The sequence below is a fragment of the Mustelus asterias genome, chromosome 19 (genome assembly GCF_964213995.1).
Source record: "Mustelus asterias chromosome 19, sMusAst1.hap1.1, whole genome shotgun sequence".
Taxonomy (NCBI): Eukaryota; Metazoa; Chordata; class Chondrichthyes; order Carcharhiniformes; family Triakidae; genus Mustelus; species Mustelus asterias.
Window position 1 is genome coordinate 14,536,549 of NC_135819.1, and position 22,033 is coordinate 14,558,581.

General features: G+C 46.1%; 1 protein-coding gene and 1 long non-coding RNA gene across 2 annotated transcripts in view; both read left to right on the forward strand.

Moving 5' to 3' along the window:
• Positions 1-22,033, forward strand: part of LOC144507797 (uncharacterized) — a 266,778-nt gene that overhangs the window by 191,325 nt on the left and 53,420 nt on the right. The gene's annotated exons all lie outside the window — the stretch shown is intronic.
• Positions 1-22,033, forward strand: part of LOC144507598 (uncharacterized) — a 41,179-nt gene that overhangs the window by 13,191 nt on the left and 5,955 nt on the right. Inside the window, exons 7-16 of the mRNA XM_078234753.1 lie at positions 1,658-1,812; positions 2,983-3,275; positions 5,260-5,367; positions 8,195-8,389; positions 10,689-10,817; positions 11,133-11,270; positions 12,011-12,135; positions 13,175-13,400; positions 14,980-15,127; positions 16,818-16,987. Coding sequence (XP_078090879.1) covers positions 1,658-1,812; positions 2,983-3,275; positions 5,260-5,367; positions 8,195-8,389; positions 10,689-10,817; positions 11,133-11,270; positions 12,011-12,135; positions 13,175-13,400; positions 14,980-15,127; positions 16,818-16,987 — 1,687 coding nt within the window. The remainder of the gene's footprint in view (positions 1-1,657; positions 1,813-2,982; positions 3,276-5,259; positions 5,368-8,194; positions 8,390-10,688; positions 10,818-11,132; positions 11,271-12,010; positions 12,136-13,174; positions 13,401-14,979; positions 15,128-16,817; positions 16,988-22,033) is intronic.

Genomic DNA, 22,033 nt, shown 5'->3' on the forward strand with positions numbered 1-22,033 from the left:
TCCAACAATGGTTTCATGGTCATCAGTAGATTCTTAATTCCAGATTTTTAAAAAATCGAATTCAAATTCCACCATCTGCCATGGCAGGATTCGAACTCGGGTCCCCAGAACATTAGCTGAGTTTCTGGATTAATGGTCTAGCGATAATACCACTCGGCTATCACCTCCCCATCTTCAAAACATGAGTGAGTGGACAACAAGATGTCAAATGGAGTATAAATGTCGGGAAGTGTGAAGTTATTCACTTTGGTTCTAAAGAATAGAAAAGCAGAACTTTTTTTTAAAGTGTACAAGGTTTGGTGAGACCACATTTGGAATACTGTGTGCAGTTTTGGTCTCCATATTTGAGAAAGGATATACTTGTACTGGAGGTGGTACAGCAAAGGTTCGTTAGATTGGTCCCTGAGATGAGGGGTGATCTGAGGCTGAGTAAATTGAATCATGGAATCCCTATAGTGCAGAAGGAGGCCATTCAGCCCATCGAGCCTGGACTGACGACAATCCCACCCAGGCCCTATTGCCTTAACCCAATGTATTTACCCTGCTAATCTCCCATCCCCCCACACTCCCTCAACACTAAGGGCCAATTTAGCCAATCAACCTAACCCGAACATCTTTGGAGTGTGGGAGGTAATAAGTTGGATTTATTTTCTCTGAAGTTTCGAGGCGATCTCATTGAAACCTACAGAATTCTGGAGGGGTTCGACAGGGTGGATGCTGAGAGATTGTTTCCCGCTGGTCAGGGAATCTAAAACACAGGGGTCGATCATTTGTGCCTGAGATGAGGAGAAATTATTTCACTCAAAGGGTTGGGAATCTTTGGAATTGTCTACCCCAGAACATTGTGGATGCTCCATCGTTGAATACATTTAAGGCTGGGTCAGACAGATTTTTGATCTCTCAGGGAATTAAGGGGAGTGGGAGGGAAAATGGAGTTGAAGCCCAAGATCGGCCAATGATCATAGTGAAGCTCAGCAGGTTCTATGATCTCCCCCTGTTCCTAACTCTGTGCAAATTCCTTAATATATTTGAGATAGGTTTATGCAGAGAGGCTGAATTAAAATTTGGCAAAGGTGAACTTATGCAGTTAAATAGGGAAAGCGGTGACATAGGTTTGTTGAGGATTAACTGTGCATGGTGATTACTCAATTTTTCCAAGCTTTATTACTTCCTAACAAGGAGAACACGCATTCAGCACAAATACACTCCTAAGTGTTCTCCCGATTCATACAGACAATTAGCAGTTATAGTTAATTACAGCAAATGAGAAACAAGCAACATTATACTCCTTCATTTGCATACATAGTCCACCAATCACAGCATAGCTTTTCGCTCTTTCTTATCCAATAGAAAACCATCTCCTTCATTAGCATAATATGTCAACCTATCTTGTTTTTTTGGTATTTGTCATGTTAACTTGTCTTTGTTTCATCCCGTGGCCAGGGCCGGGAATGCAGTGTTTATGAAACTGACACAAGGTTTAGATTAGTCTCTTATCCTGAATACGCAATCGCTGACCTCAATGAGGCCTTGTTTGAGAATAAGCTTTTTCCATTTTTTGCTGACAGAGTTGCCTTGTTGTTGTAACTTAATTTCCACAGCTTCCTCGACTCCCCAACAATAAACCTATCTCTCATTCCTGCTCCTCCCTCTGCAGGATTTTTGACTTCTCCGAGCAACCTCTAATCCATCTGTATTCCAGCGTCTTCCTCCGTCGGACCCACGCTGAAGCCTATTATGGGATATATGTCCTGAGAGAGCAGGCGATGGATAAAGACTTGCAACAACCACGGACTAAAGCCACTTACACGTGTAGGTATGGTACAGGGTCAAAATAGAATTGTATGATGTAGGGTATTAGTCTGGTAAACCTTCTCTGAATTACCTCCAACACATTTACATCCTTCCTTAAATAAGATGACTAACACTGCACAGTACTCCAGATGTGGTCTCACCCATGCACTGTGTAATTGAAGCATAATCTCCCTACTTTTGTATTCAATTCCCCTTGCAATAAACGATAACATTCATTTCCTAATTATTTGCTGTACCTGCGTACTAGCCTCTTATGATTCATGCACTAGGACATCCAGAAGCCTCTGCATCTCTACGATCTCTCACCAGTTAGAATAATATGCTTTTTCATTCCTCCTGCCAGAACGGACAATTTGACATTTCCCACATTAAAGTTAAAGTTTAAAGTTTATTTATTAGTCACAAGTAAGGTTTACATTAACACTGCAATGAAGTTACTGTGAAATTCCTCTAGTCGCCACACTCCGGCGCCTGTTCGGGTCAATGCACCTAACCGGCACATCTTTCAGACTGTGGGAAGAAACCGGAGCACCCGGAGGAAACCCATGCAGACACGGGGAGAACGTGCAAACTCCACGCAGACAGTGACCCAAGCAGGGAATCGAACCCGGGTCCCTGGCGCTGTGAAGCAGCAGTACTAACCACCGTACTACTGTGCTGCCCATTATTCTCCATTTGCCATGTCTTTCCCACTCACTCAACCTAACCGGGTGGCACAGTGGTTAGCACTGCTGCCTCACAGCGCCAGGGATCCAGGCTCGGTTCCGGCCTCAGGTGACTGTCTGCGTGTGGAGTTTGCACATTCTCCCTGTGTCTGCGTGGGTGTCCTCCAGATGCCACAGTTTCTTCCCACAGTGCAAAGATGTGCGGGTTAAGTTGCTTGACCATGGTAAATTGCTCCTTAGTGTCCCATGATGTGTAGGTCAGGGGGATTAATGGGGTAAATAGGCGGGGTTACGGGGATAGGGCTGGGTGGGATTGTCAGAGAGTCAGTGCAGGCTCGATGGGCTGAATGGCCTCCTTCTGCACTGCAGGGATTCTATGATTCTGAGGCAGGATTTTTACTGCCCCTTGCCTGCCACGGGGATCGGAGCAGGCAAGGGGTGGATCATGGACGGTGGTGTCAATACGCACTTGATTTGTTGGTTGTGTTTTGTGTACCAATAGTTCGGGGCGATGAACGGGCGAGGAGGGATGCTCGGAAACACACTTCACCTCCTTCCAAGGTGCCATTCCATGGGTTTCAGTCCACAGCGACGGGCGAAGATACTCCAGATTCCAACTCCATCCTGGAGCCAGTCAGAGGGAGCATGAAGCAACAAATTGCCTGCACCCCATTGATCACAGGAGCGTTCGACATCGCTTACCTCTCCATACTCATCATTCTCACGGAACTGGGAAATGCTGGGAATCAGGAACATGGACCTCAGATGACAGACAAAGACCAAGGACTACAGGAGGTAAGAGGCAGTCTATGGAGTGACCCACTCCCTGTACTTGTAAACCAGAAGAGAGACATGCATTTATATAGTGCCTTTCACAGCCTCAAGACATCCCAAAGTATCTTACAGCCAACAAAGTACATTTTCCAAGTGTGGTTGCTGTGCCAATTTAACTCATAGCAAATTTCACCAACATCACTGGGATAATGACTAGACCATTTGCTTTTTAGCAATGCTAGTTTCAAGTTTATTTATTCGTGTCATAAAGTAGGCTTAAGACCATTAGATATAGAAGCAGAATTAGGCTATTCGGCCCTCCAAGTCTGCTCTGTCATTCAACCATGGCTGGTATGATTCTCATCCCCATTCTCTTGTCTTCTCCCCGTAACGCTTGATCCCCTTATTGATCCTTGATCTTACCCACAACTGAGGTCAAGCTAACTGGCATATAATTTCCCATCTTCTGCCTCCCTCCCTTCTTAAACAGGTGAGTTACATTCGCCTGTTTCCAGTCCTCTGGGACCTTTCCTGCCGTAAGAAGTCTCAGAACACCAGGTTAAAGTCCAACAGGTTTATTTGTAGCAAACGCCACTAGCTTTCGGAACTGGCTGTTCCTTCGTCAGGTGGGTGAGAGTTCTGATCACAAACAGGGCATACAAAGATACAAACTCAATTTTCATGAATAATGATTGGAATGTGAGTCTTTACAGCTAATCAAGTCTTAAAGGTACAGACAATGTGAGTGGAGGGAGCATTAAGCACAGGTTAAAGAGATGTGTATTGTTTCCAGACAGGAAAGTTAGTGAGATTTTGCAAGTCCAGGCAAGTTGTGGGGGTTATAGATAGTGTGACATGAACCCAAGATCCCGGTTGAGGCCGTCCTCATGTGTGCGGAACTTGGCTATCAGTCTCTGCTCAGCGACTCTGCGCTGTCGTGTGTCGTGAAGGCCGCCTTGGAGAACGCTTACCTGAAGATCAGAGGCCGAATGCCCGTGACTGCTGAAGTGTTCCCCAACAGGAAGAGAACAGTCTTGCCTGGTGATTGTCGAGCGGTGTTCATTCATCCACACCATGACCTTCCCTGCCTCCAGTGATTCCTGAATGATTACCATCAATGCCGCCACAATCTCATCAGCGATCTCCTTCAGAACCCTGGAGTGTAGTCCGTCCGACCCAGGTGACTTATCCACCTTCAGACCTTTCAGCTTCCCCAGCACCTTCTCCTTAGTGATGGCCACTGCATTTACCTCTGTCCCCTGACTCTCTTGAAGTTCTGGCATGTTATTGGTGTCTTCCACTGTGAAGACTGATACAAAATACCCATTCAGTTCCTCACTGCAATGAAGTTACTGTGAAAATCCCCTAGTCGCCACACTCCGGCACCTGTTCGGGTACACTGAAGAAGAATTTATCATGGTCGATGCACCTAACCAGCATGTCTTTCAAACTGTGGGAGGAAACCGGAGCACCTGGAGGAAACACACGCAGACACGGGGAGAACGTGCAAACTCCGCACAGACAGTGACCCAAGCTGGGAATCGAACCCATGTCCCTGACGCTGTGAGGCAGCAACGCTAACCACTGTGCCACCGTGCCGCCCCATTGGGTGAGAGATAAGTATCAGCTGGGACACTGGTGAGATCTCCTTTCTCTTCTGCTAGGGATCTTTCATGAGAGAAGAGAGAACTGAAAAATTATGTCCCACTGGCATCACACTGAATCGGAGAGGTACAAGGTTGGCTGTTGTGGAAGCTACAAAAAGCTTTACACCAACCTTTAGAGTGGAGGTAGCTTCGATCTGTGACTCTCGCTGCTGTGACATCTCATGAGGGCTGGCACTCTTGACGTTGACACATAATCCCTCCAATGGGCAGGTTCCTAGCCTCCTTCCCACCTCCCAAAATAAATGCTTATCAAATAAAGGAAGAGTGATGTATTTTTACCGGAACGCCAGATTGCATGTATCAGTTATTGCTCCTGTTATCTTTCCTATATTCCCCAGGCTTTGGTGAATCTCCACAGGTTCTTACATGGCTCTGCCTCTCAAATGTGGAACATTCTAAATCTCAGCGAAACCATCTGCATGTTACTGGAATCTGACAACATAGAGGTAAATGCACCTTCAATATTGTTTCGATGGAACATCAGAACACAATGTTCTTTAAGTACATTCTGACGGAGGGCCGTCTAGACTCAAAACATTGGCTCTATTCTCTCCCCACAGATGCTGTCAGACCTGCTGAGATTGTCCAGCATTTTCTGTTTTTGTTCTTTAAATATTAATGCAATTGATTCCTCTTCCCCATCAGTTTTCTCCCACCTGAAGTCACTGATTGTTGCAGGGTGCAGTTGAAGGGCAGCACGGTGGCACAGTGGTTAGCACTGCTGCCTCATAGCACCAGGGACCCGGGTTCAATTCCGGCCTCGGCTCACTGTCTGTGTGGAGGTTGCATGTTCTAGAACATTGAACATAAAACGGTACAGCACAGAACAGGCCCTTCGGCCCACGATGTTGTGCCGAGCTTTATCTGAAACCAAGGTCAAGCTATCCCACTCCCTATCATCCTGGTGTGCTCCATGTGCCTATCCAATAACCGCTTAAATGTTCCTAAAGTGTCTGACTCCACTATCACTGCAGGCAGTCCATTCCACACCCCAACCACTCTCTGAGTAAAGAACCTACCTCGGAGATCCTTCCTATATCTCCCACCATGAACCCTATAGTTATGCCCCCTTGTAATAGCTCCATCCACCCGAGGAAATAGTCTTTGAACGTTCACTCTATCTATCCCCTTCATCATTTTATAGACCTCTATTAAGTCTCCCCTCAGCCTCCTCCGCTCCAGAGAGAACTAGCTCCCTCAACCTTTCCTCATAAGACCTACCCTCCAAACCAGGCAGGATCCTGGTAAATCTCCTTTGCACTCTTTCCAGCGCTTCCACATTCTTCTTATAGTGAGGTGACCAGAACTGCACACAATATTCCAAATGTGGTCTCACCAAGGTCCTGTACAGTTGCAGCATAACCCCACGGCTCTTAAACTCCAACCCCCTGTTAATAAAAGCTAACACACTATAGGCCTTCTTCACAGCTCTATCCACTTGAGTGGCAACCTTTAGAGATCTGTGGATATGGACCCCAAGATCTCTCTGTTCCTCCACAGTCTTCAGAACCCTACCTTTGACCCTCTAATTCACATTTAAATTTGTTCTACCAAAATGAATCACCTCACATTTATCAGGGTTAAACTCCATCTGCCATTTTTCAGCCCAGCTTTGCATCCTATCTATGTCTCTTTGCAGTCTACAACAGCCTTCCACCTCATCCACTACTCCACCAATCTTCGTGTCATCAACAAATTTACTGATCTACCCTTCAGCCCCCTCCTCTAAGTCATTAATAAAAATCACAAATAGCAGAGGACCAAGCACTGATCCCTGTGGCACTCCGCTAGCAACCTGCCTCCAGTCCGAAAATTTTCCATCCATCACCACCCTCTGTCTTCGATCAGATATGATGTGGAGATGCCGGCGTTGGACTGGGGTAAACACAGTAAGAAGTTTAACAACACCAGGTTAAAGTCCAACAGGTTTATTTGGTAGCAAAAGCCACACAAGCTTTCGAGGCTCTGAGCCCCTTCTTCAGGTGAGTGGGAATTCTGTTCACAAACAGAACTTATAAGACACAGACTCAATTTACATGAATAATGGTTGGAATGCGAATACTATGCAGACGCTGCGACAACGGATGAATGAACACCGCTCGACAATCACCAGGCAAGACTGTTCTCTTCCTGTTGGGGAGCACTTCAGCGGTCACGGGCATTCGGCCTCTGATATTCGGGTAAGCGTTCTCCAAGGCGGCCTTCGCGACACACGACAGCGCAGAGTCGCGGAGCAGAAACTGATAGCCAGGTTCCGCACACACAAGGACGGCCTCAACCGGGATATTGGGTTTATGTCACACTATTTCACATAAATATTTCTGCTTTTTTCCTCCTGAGTCTTTATCATGCGATCCTAGAATCAGAATTTATGTCACACTATTTGTAACTCCCACAGTTGCGTGGACCTGCAGAGTTTCACTGGCTGTCTTGTCTGGAGACAATACACATCTTTTTAGCCTGTCTTGATGCTCTCTCCACTCCCATTGTTTTGTTTCTTAAAGACTGGATTAGTTGTAAGTATTCGCATTCCAACCATTATTCATGTAAATTGAGTCTGTGTCTTATAAGTTCTGTTTGTGAACAGAATTCCCACTCACCTGAAGAAGGGGCTCAGAGCCTCGAAAGCTTGTGTGGCTTTTGCTACCAAATAAACCTGTTGGACTTTAACCTGGTGTTGTTAAACTTCTTACTTCGATCAGATAGCCAGTTACCTATCCAATCGGCCAACTTTCCTTCTATCCCACACCTCCTTACTTTCATCTTAAGCCGACCATGGGGGACCTTATCAAATGCCTTACTAAAATATATGTATATGACATCAACTGCTCTACCTTCATCAACACACTTAGTTACCTCCTCAGAAAATTCTATCAAATTTGAGAGGCACGACTTGCCCTTCACGAATCCATGCTGACTATCCCGGATTAATCCGCATCTTTCTAAATGGTCGTAAATCCTATCCCTAAGGACCTTTTCCATCAACTTACCAACCACCGATGTTCTCCCCCATGTCTGCATAGGTTTCCTCCGGCTGCTCCAGTTTCCTTCCACGGTCCCAAGATGTGCAGGTTAGGTGGATTGGCCATGCTAAATTGCCCCTTAGTGTCCGCACAGACAGTGACCTAAGCCGGGAATTGAACCAAGGTCCCCGGCGCTGTGAGGCAGCAGGGCTAACCACTGTGCCACCGTGCCATCCCAATAATGGCTTCATTGCAGCTGGGAGCTGCTCTTGTTATAATAGTGCGTAACTGGGCCTTTCCACTGTTCCAGGTCGGATGTCGGGAGATCTACTCAATCCTGGCTGGAAAAACCCGGAAGCTGGTTTTGGATTTTCTGAGATTCGATTATCGGACTGTCTCGTCTGATTTTGTGATTCTCAGTAACATTTTGAAGAAGGGGCTGGAGTCGGCATTGGACGGTTTATCCGAAACACCCCACAGCAAACTACTGGGCGACTTCAGAAAGGTAGGCAGAGTTAAAGTGACACAGTTGCCGAGGAGTTACACCATCCTTGCTTATCATGGATGTCTGGCTATATATGGTAAAGGACACTAACTACTTGCCATCGCCACAGGCACTACTTAAACCACATTAAGCATGGAGACTGCCATATGCAATTCAATTTCACTCCAGTTTTAAGTCACTGATTTCAGGCAAAGACATCTTCATTCAATTGTTCAAATTCTGAACAACCGCGGGGAGCTATTTCCTTGCTCTTGGGGTATTACTGCCCCTAATTTTCATTTGCATAAACTTGAGGATGACAGTGGCGCAGTGGCAATGTCACTGGACTAGTAATCCAGAGGTCAAGGCTAATGCTCTGTCTGGGGACCCGGGTTCGAATCCCACTCTGGTAGCTGGTGGAATTTAAATTCAGTTAAAACCAATGTAGGATTAAAAGCTAGTCAATAATGGCCACCATTGTCGATTGTCATTAAATCACAATCTAATTCACTTGTGTCCCTTTGGGGAAGGAAATTTGCCATCCTTAGCCGGTCTGGTCTATGTGTGACTCCAGAGCCACAACAGTGTGGTTGACTCTGAACTGCCCACTGAAACGGCCGAGCAAGTCATTCGGTTCAAGGGCAATTACGGAAGGGCAACAAATGCTAGCCTTAAGTTTTAAATTTTTAAGTTTACTTATTAGTGTCACAAGTTGACACACATTAACACTGCATTGAAGTTGCTGTGCAAATTCCCTCGTCGCCACACTCCGGCGCCTGTTTGGGTACACTGAGGGAGAATTTATCATGGTCAATGCACCCATCCAGCACGTCTTTCGGACTGTGGGAGGAAACTGGAGCACCCGGAGGAAACCCACGCAGACACGGGGAGAACGTGCAGACTCTACACAGACAGTGACCCGAGCCGGGAATCGAACCCGGGTCCCTGGTGCTGTGAGGCAGCAGCGGCTAACCACTGTGCCACCGTACCTCCCCGTTTGGGTGAGTCTGGGGATTTCCTGAATGGTGTAGTGAGTTTGGTCAACATCTCAAGGTATTTTCCTGTCTGGTAATTTGATTCACTCCAACCCAGGTTGATTCGAAGCAGATTTCTTTTCTCCCATGAGTGGGGGCGGTTCTCCTAGAATAGGATAGCTCAGAGAGAGACCACTTGGCCTACCATGCCTCTGTCAGGCAGTTCAAATCATCTTCAAAATGGACATTAGCGCAGAAACCAAGAAGTGCCCACAAATCAGTCCTGGTTTTAGGTTGGCATTCCACAGTGTGGTATTCAGGGAATGCTGCCTTTTCAATATACCATTAAGCTGACATTCCGTCTGTTCCTGCCGTGATCATGAACACAAAAGTTGCTGTGGTCATCATGTGTAATGGGGCACAGGATAAAATGCGAGCGACCCCGTAGCTGAATCTGTCAATGTTTCCCACAGAGTTAAAATTGGACCTAATAGAACAAATCGATGAAAGGACAATTGTTTCCACTGGTTGATGATTCAGGTTCATCACTAGAACAAATAGGGAAGTTCAGAGATATATTTTCACATCAAGGGTCATAAGGACAGGAACTGCTTTACCACAACTGGCTATTGACAAAGACATTTAATGTCATTTAAAAAGAGAATTGGAAAGTGTTCAGAAAATGAAAATATAAATAAGATACAGTGTGTTTTTTTTAGTCATTCGTGGGACATGGGCGTCGCTGGCTGGGCCAGCATTTATTGCCCATCCCTAGTTGCCCGAGGACAGTTGAGACTCAACCACATTGCCGTGGCTCTGGAGTCACATGTAGGCCAGACCGGGTAAGGACGGCAGATTTCCTTCCCTAAAGGACATTAGTGAACCAGATGGGTTTTTCCAACAATCGACAATGGTTTCACAGTCATCAGTAGATTCTTAATTCCAGATTATATTTTTATTGAATTCAAATTCCACCACCTGCTGTGGCAGGATTCGAACCCGGGTCCCCAGATGAGTTTCTGAATGAATAGTCTCGCAATAATACGACTAGGCCATCGCCTCCCCCTTTGGGATTAGGGAGAGGAGATGGCCTAGTGGTATCCTCCTAATGGGATTAAAGCACGCAGATCTGGTTGAAAAGCGAGCAGTAACACTTATGCAATGGACAGAATGGCCTCTCTTTTCATGCTTAACCTCTGCGATTCGGAATCGGCCCTGCATTTGCTACAGCAAGTAGTAGGGAAGGGAGCAGGTGGCTTTCAGAATTGCTTTATCAATGCAAAGTCAACCTGTGTGTGTGTGTGTGTCCCTTTAGATGCTGTGATATTGTGTGTGTGTCCCTTTAGATGCTGTGGTATGGGACAGTGCTGCTGATTCAATCAGTAGAGAACTCGCTGCCCTGGGTTCCAGTACTGACTGACATGAAGAGACAAGCAGAAGCTACCTTCCCCACACCAAGCCCAGCAAACAATCAGGTAAGGACGGATTGGAACTAATAATACCTGTACTTTGCCTGTTGAATGTTCACACTGGGTACCTGTAGTTTGCCTGTAAAATGTTCACACTGGGTACCTGTACTTTGCCTGTTAATGTTCACACTGGATATCTGTATTTTGCCTGTTGAATGTTCACACTGGGTACCTGTACTTTGCTTGTTAAATGTTCACACTGGGTACCTGTACTTTGCCTGTTGAATGTTCACATTGGGTGAGTAGTGGTTTCCCACTGTTTCCCCAGTGTTGACAGCCATCTAGTGACCATACTATTGTCCTTTCTATTTTGAACTGTAGATTTCTGGCAACAGTAAGTATTCTCCCCGTGACACAAACGGACTTCTGTACCACAGGGAAGGGGACATTAATGTGGCCAAAAGTGCTTCTCATGTGGAGGTTACTGGACTCAGTCAGCGGGATGCTGTCCTCACAAGGGTAAGTGCCTTCTCAAGCTTCGTACTCAAGGGGCTTCGGGGGGTGCAACAATAAAATGATTCAAACACTGGCTATGGCAAGAATATGACAGCAGCTTCTGACTGAGGTTTGGGGGCTTGAGGGTTGAAATGAATCATAGAATCCCTACAGTGCAGAAGGAGGCCATTCGGCTCATCGAGTCTGCACCAATCACAATTCCACCCAGGCCCTATCCCCGCAACCTCAGATATTTACCCTGCTAATCCCCCTGACACTAGGGTCAATTTAGTACGGCCAATCAACCTAACCTGCACTTCTTTTGGGCTGTGGGAGGAAACCGGAGCACCCGGGGGAAACCCATGCAAACACGGGGAGAACGTGCAGACTCTGCACAGACAGTCACCCAAGCCGGGAATTGAACGCGGGCCCCTGGTGCTGTGAGGGAGCAGTGCTAACCACTGTGCCACCCTACGATCAACTTAATAAAAGGTAGGTCCATTCAAAAGTCTGACGGCAGCAGAGAAGAAGCTGTTCTTGAGTCCAGTCCGTCGGCACTGCACCAGAGTTTCAGCTTAGGTTTTGGTGCTCAGGTCTATGGAGTGGATCTTCAACCCACAACCTTCCGACTCAGACCACTGAGCTTGGCTGATGAAGGGTAGAGGAACCAACTTCCTCAATTTGTAACCTCTGTAAAAGTTCCCTTATTAATAAGACACAGAAAGACCGATTACTTCATATGCTCTCTCCCCTGTCCTTTGTAGTACTGTGTGGACTGCCGGCTGGATTGGCACTGGGAGCGGTGTTTGCAGGGAATCCTGTCGGAATCACCTCTGCCCCCAAATCCATACCCAATCGTAGCTTCGGAATTCATAAAGGCTTCCTTCAGGTAAGGTATGAATCAACACTGTGGCTTCTGTGTAATTCTGTGCATTTAATCTTCGGCTGATTAAAATATCTGAAGCAATGCATTTGGTAGAATTTGAACAGTAGAAATGAACACGTTAGAATCAAAGAGATCACAAAATGCTTGTGAAGATCGTAGGTCATACCATATCAAAGTTGAGGAAAAATGTTAGAATTTTGCTCGGACTCGCTAGTTCCAAAGTGGTTTCTTCCCAATAAGGATGATGGAAAATCGAAGGAAAGATAAAACATGCATTTATCTAGCACCTTTTCTCAATGTCACAATGCTCCAAATCACTTCACAGTCAATAATGTCTGGACACTGTTGTAATATGGGAAGATGCATTGTGTAAAGTTTAAAGTTGAAAGTTTATTTATTAGTGTCACAAGGAGGCTCACATTAACACTGCAATGAAGTTACTGTGAAAATCCACTAGTTGCCACACTCTGGCGCCTGTTTGGGTATACTGAGGAAGAATTTAGCACGGCCAACGCACCCTAACCAGCACCCAGCACAGTCTTTGGACTGTGGGAGGAAACCGGAGGAAACCCACAAAGGCACAGGGAGAATGCGCAGGCTCCGCATAGACAGTGATCCAAGCCAGGAATCGAATCCAAGTCGCTTGCACTGAGGCAGCAGTGCTAACCACTGTACCACCGTAACATATCAATGACAAAATTACAAGTGACCACCTATCTATGAACGGTACTTTTCACTGTATCCCAATGCGTGTGATAATAATAAGTCAAATCAAATATTTTACCTTATTGATGTTGCTTGTGAGATAAATATTGACTGAGACACTGGTTAGAATTCATTTGCTCTTTATTGACTAGTACCATAGGATCATTTACTTAAACCTGACAGGATAAGACGTTATTCAATGCGGCCTTCTCCAAAATGTGACAAATATAATGACTCACATTATACTGCAGTTATTCCAGGCATATCTCAAGATTTCCCCAGCTAAGAATTGTTTCACAATTCTAACATTTTATCTTATCACCTCTCCTTCGAATAGGATGGACCTCTGGCAGAAGACAGATGAGGAAATTATCCATCAGGCTCTTCAGTTGACATCAAAACTCATTGATTGTGAGCACTATGTCTTCCAGGCTCCAGGCTTAGAGGTGTTTGGGTTGAAAAGTGCCCTTTGCCCGTTGAATCCAAACACGTTTCAGACTGTACTCGGGCTAATTACTTCAATGGGAAACAAGAACACCCCGCATCGATATCAAGGCTTCAAGGTACAACAAGCTTCAACTGGAAGGCTAAACTCTGGGGAGGCAATGGCCTAGTGGTATTATCGCTAGACTATTAATCCAGAAACTCAGCTAATGTTCTGGGGACCCGAGTTCGAATCCCGCCACGGCAGATGGTGGAATTTGAATTCAATCGAACATATCTGGAATTAAGAATCTACTGATGACCATGAAACCATTGTCGGAAAAACCCATCTGGTTCAGTAATGTCCCTTTAGGGAAGGAAATCTGCCATCCTTACATGGTTTGGCCTACATGTGACTCCAGAGTCACAGTAATGTGGTTGACTCTCAACCGCCCTTCAGTGGCAACTAGGGATGGGCAATAAATGTTGGCCAACCAGTGATGCCCATGTCCCATGAATGAATTGAAAAAAAACCACAGAATTCTGTGGCTCAAAATGACACGTTGCATTCCAATGAGGGAGAAGATCCTTACTATAGTGTCCGGGTAGATAATGTGTCCAAGTGGGAGTGGGCCTTGAACCCAAGGCAGCCATGCTACCAAATCTGAGTCCCATTTATCTTCAGATTAAGTCATCCATAGAATGCCACATCGAATCTCCAATTGTCTAATTCAAAACTGAAAGAATGACCGACCGCAATTTGTCCCTTCTTGTTCTGTCACTGTGTAGTTGTAGTTCCATGGATGCCACTAGTTCCTATCACCCTAAAAGGGGTCACCAAAGAATTTCCCAGATTTCTCTGTCACTGGCTGGAGTTTAATTTTGGATACTCACCTCTCCTGGGAGACCATTTGGCTTTTGACTAGGAAACTGGGTCTATATATTGTGATTCTCTCGGAATGCCAGTTGTGTAGGGGAGGCCGTATGGACCAGAGTGTTTTTTCCCTGTCTGCCATTGCTCACATTAACCTCTCTGCCTCCCTCTCCTCCTTTAAGAGGAGGCGATGGCCTAGTGGTATTATCGCTAGACTATTAATCCAGAAACTCAGCGACTGCTCTGGAGACCTGGGTTCGAATCCCGCCACGGCAGATGGTGGGATTTGAATTCAATAAAAATATCTGGAATTAAGAATCTACTGATGACCATGAAACCATTGTCGATTGTCGGAAAAACCCATCTGGTTCATGAATGCCTTTTAGGGAAGGAAATCTGCCGTCCTTTCCCTACATGCGACTCCAGAACCACAGCAATGTGGTTGACTCTCAACTGCCTTCTGAAATGGCCGAACAAGCCTTTCAGTTCAAGGGTGACTAGGGATGGGCAATAAATGCTGCAAGTGGGGAGCTATAGTAAACCCCGCTGGAGTGAACCACTACTGGTGGGGGTGGGTGGAGATGCTGGCGGCCCAGAGATTTCAGTCCTAGGCCCGCTAGTTATATTTAAAATACATTCAACTGAAGGGTTGTATATGTAGTGCAACTCCGCGCCTGTTTCTGGCACGGAGCTGACAGAGCCGTAAATCTGGCACTGGGAGACGTGCTCGGGGCCGGACGTCCAGATTGGATCGTGCTAATCCGGCCCCGCTTAAATCTCCTGGCCCGCTGCGCTAAACTGGTCCTGCTTAGTTGATTGATGTTTCCTTTTGCCCAATCTGATAGGTGGCGACTGGCCTAGGGGTGAACTCTTCAGCCAGCTGGTTTGGTTCATTGAGTCCATTCCTTGATGTTTTGGAACTGACTGAATTCTACTACCTCAAAGGCCCGATAGGTTGTGAGAGAGAAGCACTTCAGGCTTATGCTCGAATAGGTAAGGAGCTTCCACCAATAGATTGGAACATGATAGCCACCCACCTGATAGAGTCATGGAGCAATACAGCACGGAAACAGGCCCTTCGGCCCAACCAGTCCATGCCGACTATGGTGCCCTCCCAGCTAGTCTTAATTCATAGAATCATAGAATCCCTACAGTGCAGAAGGAGGCCATTTGGCCCATCGAACCTACACCAACAACAATCCCACCCAGGCCCTATCACCATAACTCCATGTATTTATCCTACTAAGCCCCCTGACATGAAGGGGCAATTTTAGCACGGCCAATCCACCTAAACCGCACATCTTTGAACTGTGGGAGGAAACCGGAGCACCCGGAGGAAACCCACGCAGACACAGGGAGAACATGCAGACTCCGCACAGACAGTGACCCAAGGCCGGAATCGAACCCGGATCCCTAGCGCTGTGAGGCTGCAGTGTGCCACCATGCCAGCCTTGCTCTCAAGGAATGTCTTTGAGTGAGTTTAGAAATATTCACTAATTAGTCACATGATACAATGAAGGCCATTAATTATTTCCCCATCAATTTAAATTATTAAAAATATAGATCATATCCTCTGATTGAGTTTATGGAACGTTGGTTAGACTTGTATGTAAAAGACACACACTAACAGCAAGGAAAGGTTTTGAGCCAAACCCTGATTTAACTCTTTGGGACTTTTCACTGGATCGAGATCCTGGAAGTCCCTCCCTGACAGCACTGTGGCTGTACAGCTTGCCTCCTGGACTTGCAGAATCTCACTGGCTGTCCTGTCTGGAGACAATACACATTTCTTTAACCTGTGCCTAATGTTCCCTCCACTCACATTGTCTGTATTTTTAAGACCTGATTAGCTGTAAAGATTCGCATTCTAATCAGTATTCTGTAACTTGATTTTGTGTCTCTGTGCCCTGTTTGAGAGCAGATATCCACTCCATCTGACGAAGGAGCAGCACTCCGAAAGCTAATGGCATTTACTACCAAATAAACCTGTTGGACTTTAACCTGGTGTTGTTAAAACTCTTACTGTGCTGTACCTACACCTCAGGGACTGCAACGGTTCAAGAAGGCAGCTCACCACCACCTTCTCAAGGGCAATTAGGAATGGGCAATAAATGCTGGGCCTAGCCAGGGAATTTAAAAAAATTCTCCCACTGAAATGCAACCAAAGCAAAGAACAAAGAAAAGTACAGCACAGGGACAGGCCCTTCGGCCCTCCAAGCCCGTGCTGATCATGATGGCCTAACTAAACTAAAAAAAACCTTCATTCTGTCCTTACCCGGTCCGTATCCCTCTATTCCCTCCCTGTTCATGTACACATCCAGATGCCTCTTAAATGTTGCTAATGTGCCTGCTTCCACCACCTTCTCTGGCAGCGCGTTCCAGGCACCCACCACTCTGCGTGAAAAATTTCCCCCGCACATCTCCCTTAAACTTTCCCCCCTCACCTTGAACCTGTGCCCCCCTTGTAATTGACTCTTCCACTCTGGGGGAAAAAAAACAATTCCTTTTTTGGAATTTCTGCCAATCTCTCACTAAAATTGCAGTGGGAGATCCCCCACTCCGCCCCTTCCCCCGCTCACATGGGAATTCCTGAGGGAGGTCTTGGATGTGGCTAATAGTCATCACAGGGGTTCTGAGCTCTCCTGGATTCAGCCTACCGTCATGGCTCTGCTTTTATTCCTAGTGCAGCGTCACCTGACGGAATTACAGCAGCAACTGCAGGGAGCATTGACGTTCACAGTGTGGCTTTCAGAGAGTCGGAACTGGAGCGCACACAACATCCTGACCTACCCAACAGCGTTCGCGGAGGCCTTCGTGGAAAGTGCAGAGAATGGGCATCAAACATACCTGAAGGTAAGCAGGTGACAGGCGGACGTCCTGTTAGCAACAGGTTTCCTGCAGAGTGTGAGAGTCAGGGCACAGCTGCCCACTATATACCCAGCAACCTGTGCATAAATTGGCTGCCGTGTTTTCTACATAACAGTAACTACACTTCAAAAAGACTCAATTGCTGTGGGGACATCCTGAGGTCATGGAGGCACTCCAGAAACATAGAATAGAATCCCTACAGTGTAGAAGGAGACCATTCGGCCCATCGTGCCAGCACCAACTCTCCAACAGAGCGTTTTACTCAGGCCCTAATCCCGTAATCCCAGATATTCAGCATGTCTTATTCCCCTAACCTACACATCTTGGGACACTAAGGAGCAATTTAGCTTGGCCAATCCACCTAACCTACACATCTTTAGATACTAAGGGGCAATTTAGCATGGCCAATCCACCTGACCTACACATCTTTGGACACTAAGGGGCAATTTAGCATGGCCAATCCACCTAACCTCCACATCTTTGGACACCAAGGGGCAATTTAGCATGGCCAATCCACCTAACCTGCACACGTTGGGACACTAAGGGACAATTTAGCATGGCCAATCCACCTAACCTGCACATCTTTGGACACTAAGGGGTAATTTAGCATGGCCAATCCACCTAACCTGCACATCTTTGGACACTAAGGGGTAATTTAGCATGGCCAATCCACCTATCATGTACATTTTTGGACTGTGGGAGGAAACTGGAGCACTTGGAGGAAATCCAGGCAGACACGGGGAAGAACGTGCAGACTCCACACAGACAGTGACCCAAGGCCGGAATCAAACCAGGGTCCCTGGAACTGTGCCACCTTGCAAACGCGTTCTTTTAAATGATGGAAACTGGGTCAAGTGGCCAGTTGGTTATCACCCATTTTGCACAGTTGCAGGAGAGCAGTTTCACCCCTCCCATGTTTCATGACTGCCTTTGATGCATTATAGAAAATTTCTCTCTTCTCTTTATCCTTTCATGGAATGGGGGCATCGCCAGCATTTATTGCCCATCCCTAATTCTGCTTGAACTGGGTGACTCGCTACACCATTTCAGGGGGGTGGTTAAGAGTCAGCCACATTGCTGTGGGTCTGGAGTTACATGTAGGCCGGACCAGGTAAGGATGGTCGATTTCCTTCCCTAAAGGATATGAGTGAACTAGATGGATTTTTATGATAATGGTTTCACTATTGCTGACACTAACTTTTAATTCCAGATTTTTAAATTCCACCAGCAACCTTGGTGGGATTTGAACCCGTATCCCCAGAGCATTGGCCTGGGATTTTAGCTCCATGACATTACCACTACACCATTATCTCCCCCAAAGACAAGTTGCAGCCAGAGAGAAAAACTAATGATGACCATGAAACCATTGTCGATTGTCGTAAAAACCCATCTGATTCACTAATATCTTTAGGGAAGGAAAACTGCAGTCCTTACCCAGTCTGGCCTACATGTGACTGGGGCGGCACGGTGGCACAGTGTGAACACTGCTGCCTCACAGCGCCAGGGACTCGAGTTCAATTCCGGACTTAGATGACTTTCTGCGTGGAGTTTGCATGTTCTCCCTGTGTCTGCGTGGGTTTCCTCCAGATGCTCCGGTTTCCTGCCACACTCCAAAGATGTGCAGATTAGGTGAATTGATCATGCTAAATTGCCACTTAATGTCCAAAGGTGGATTGGCCATGTTAAATTGCCCCTTAGTGTCCAAAGAAGTGCAGGTTAGGTGGATTGGCCATGCTAAATTGCCCCTTAGTGTCCAAAGATGTGCAGGTTAGGTGGATTGGCCATACTAAATTGCCCTTTAGTGTCCAAAGATGTGCAGGTTAGGGGAATTGGCCATGCTAAATTGCCGCTTAATGCCCAAAGGTGTGCAGGTTAGGTGGATTGGCCGTGTTAAATTGCCATTTAGTGTCCAAAGATGTGCAGGTTAGGGGGATTGGCCATGCTAAATTGCCCCTTAGTGCCCCAAGATGTGTAGGTTAGGAGGATTAGTGGGGTAAACGGGGATAGGGCCTGTCAGTGAGTTGATGCAGACTCGGTGGGCCAAATGGCCACCTTCTGCATTGTAGGAATTGTCTGAATGACAATGCTTTAATCCCATTGATCTCCTGAAAGGCTTTCTGCACCAAAATGGGCCCAATGGGGGAGCACCAATGTTAACTTCACAAAAATCAATGTCAGAAAGCTTTGCAAACATTTGCTGTTTGTATTAAAGGAGTGACTGGTATTGTCGACTCGCTGAAACTACTTCGCTGCTCCAGTGCCTCTCTTTGTGAAGAGTTCGGCAAATAAATTGCAGGCCTGTAGGCAAAGATCGGGGGTGGGCGGATGGGGGGAGGGATTGGGGTTTGGACTAATTGATCGCACTTTCAAAGGGCCAACATGTCTATGATGACTGAATGACCTCCATGCATGCTGCACCAGTGTTGCCTCACAGTGTCAGGGACCCGGGTTCGATTCCCGGCTTGAGTCACTGTCTGTGTGGAGTCTGCACATTCTCCCCGTGTCTGTGTGGGTTTCCTCCGGGTTTCTTACACTGAGCCTTTAAGAAATGCATTTGTGTCATGTTTCTTGTGCAGTATATGTTTTAAACTTCAGCTCTGATTACGGTGCCGCTTTGTCTGCTCCAGGCAGCCCACCTGCTGAGAATGCAGAAGAATAATTGCTCCTAATTATTGTGTCAAAATCAAATTCTTACAAAATTCCAATCAAAATCAATCACAAGCAACACAAAATACAAGTAAACACTTTTACTGGGAGACAGCTCTCAAGGAGAGATGTTCACCTAGTTGAAATGGATAATCCAGAGTTAATGCTCTGGGTACAAGGGATCAAGTCCTACCATGGCAGCTGGTGGAAGTTGAATTCATGTAATTGAAATTGAATTGGAATTGTAAAGCTAGTCTCAGTAATGGTGACCACCCGTCTGGTTCACTAATGTCCCTTTAGGGAAGGAAATCTGCCATCCTTACCCAGTCTGGCCTACATGTGGCTCCAGAGCCTCTTGACTCTTAACTACACATCTCATGAAAGAATACAAAAAAAATCTATTTCCCCTTGTGACGACACTGAGCCTTTAAGAAATGCATTTGTGTCATGTTTCTTGTGCAGTATATGTTTTAAACTTCAGCTCTGATTACGGTGCCGCTTTGTCTGCTCCAGGCAGCCCACCTGCTGAGAATGCAGAAGAATAATTGCTCCTAATTATTGTGTTTGTTTTAATCTGAGTTAACGCAATTTTTAAAGATTATTTTTGGGTTGTCCCTTTGGATTTCAGAGTAGGGTTTAATTAGGTTGATTGACAAGAGGGTCATGTACTAATGGGAGGAGCTAGGCTTACAGAGGGGAGAAAACAGGCAGTTTCTATTTGGATTTTGCAAGGAGCAGCAGCTCTTCTCTCTCTCTTTCACTCTGAAGATTGAAGTCTGGGACCTGCTAGAAAATAGGTATCTCGCCAGAGATGTTAAAAGACTTGAGGACTGGCAACCCACATATGCCTGTGTGTTTCTGTTAACTGATTCTGAATAGTAGTTTAAGGCTATGAGGTATATTGCTTAAATTGGAACTAATAGAGATAGGCTAGTGGTTAAGAATTACATCTTGTCATGTTTAAGTATTTCAATTGGTAAAAGTTATACTAATTCTTTTTGTAATAGTTAAATTGTATTGTTAAATAAAGTTTGTTTTGAGAAAAGCTTCCTTAGTGGATCAAATAGAATCACACCTGAAGTGAAACACTCTCTGCTCGCACTACTGTCAAAATCAAAAGTAGTTGGGGGTCTAGTCTAACTTCATAATATACCTTGGAGTTTCTGATCTGGTCCCTGACGCCCTGCTGCAGAGTAGTCCCCCCAATTCCTTCCAAAAAGAAAGCACGATTGTAAACCAGCCACCCTGAGTTAAGGAAGAGTTTCAGAGTCAAACCACTGCCAACCCTCCATACCTGCACCCGCGTTCATTACTTGCTACTTTCTCCACCTACTTCCACCATGTGAGGTAAATTAATGTCTCTGTATCTTTTCCTTCCCCTTTCTGACTCAGTCTCCCTGGGAGAACAAAGTATCTGCAGTGCACAAATAGGCCACTGGACCCAACTTTTTTATTCCCTCATGGGATGTGGGCATTGCTGGTTTGGCCAGCATTTATTGCTTATTCTTAATTGTCCTTCAGCTAGGTGGTGAGCTGCCTTCTTGAACGGCTGCAGTCCATATTATGTAGGTGCACCCACAGTGCTGTTAGGGAGGGATTTTGGCCAACAACAATGAAGGAATGGCGGATATATTTCCAAGTCAGAATGGTGAGTGGCTTGGAGGGGAACATCCAGGTGGTGGTGTTCCCATGCATCTGCTGCCCTCGTCCTTCTAGATGGTAGGGGTTAAGTGGTTGGGAGGTGCTGTCGAAGGTGCGATGCTGCATTGCATCCAGATAGTACACACTGCGGCCACAGTGAGTCGGTGGTGGAGAATGTGGATGTTGAAAGTGGTGGATGGGGTGCTAATCAAGTGGGGCTGCTTTGTCCTGGATGATGTTGAGCTTCTTGAGTGGTGTTGGATTTGCACCCATCCAGGTAAGTGGGGAGTATTCCATCACACTCCTGACTTGTGCCTTGTAAATGGAGTCAGGAAGTGGGTTACTGCTCCATGTCATGTTTATAGAGTCATAGAGGCTTACAGCATGGAAACAGGCCCTTCGGCCCAACTTGTCCATGCTGCCCTTTTTTTAAACCCATAAGCTAGTCCCAATTGCCCGCATTTGGCCCATATCTCTCAATACCCATCTTACCCATGTAACTGTCTAAATGCTTTTTAAAAGACAAAATTGTACCCACCTCTACTACTACCTATTATGCTCCACACTGGTCACCTCCCACCCCTCATCCACATCTCACCCTATCAATATATCCTTCTATTCCTTTCTCCCCCATTTGTTTATCCAGCTTCTACTATATTAAGGTTTTAGTTATCCTCTGAGTCTCTGTCTTGCCGTTACTGAGGAGGTCAGAACGCTCTACTCGGTTCACGGTCATAGAATCCC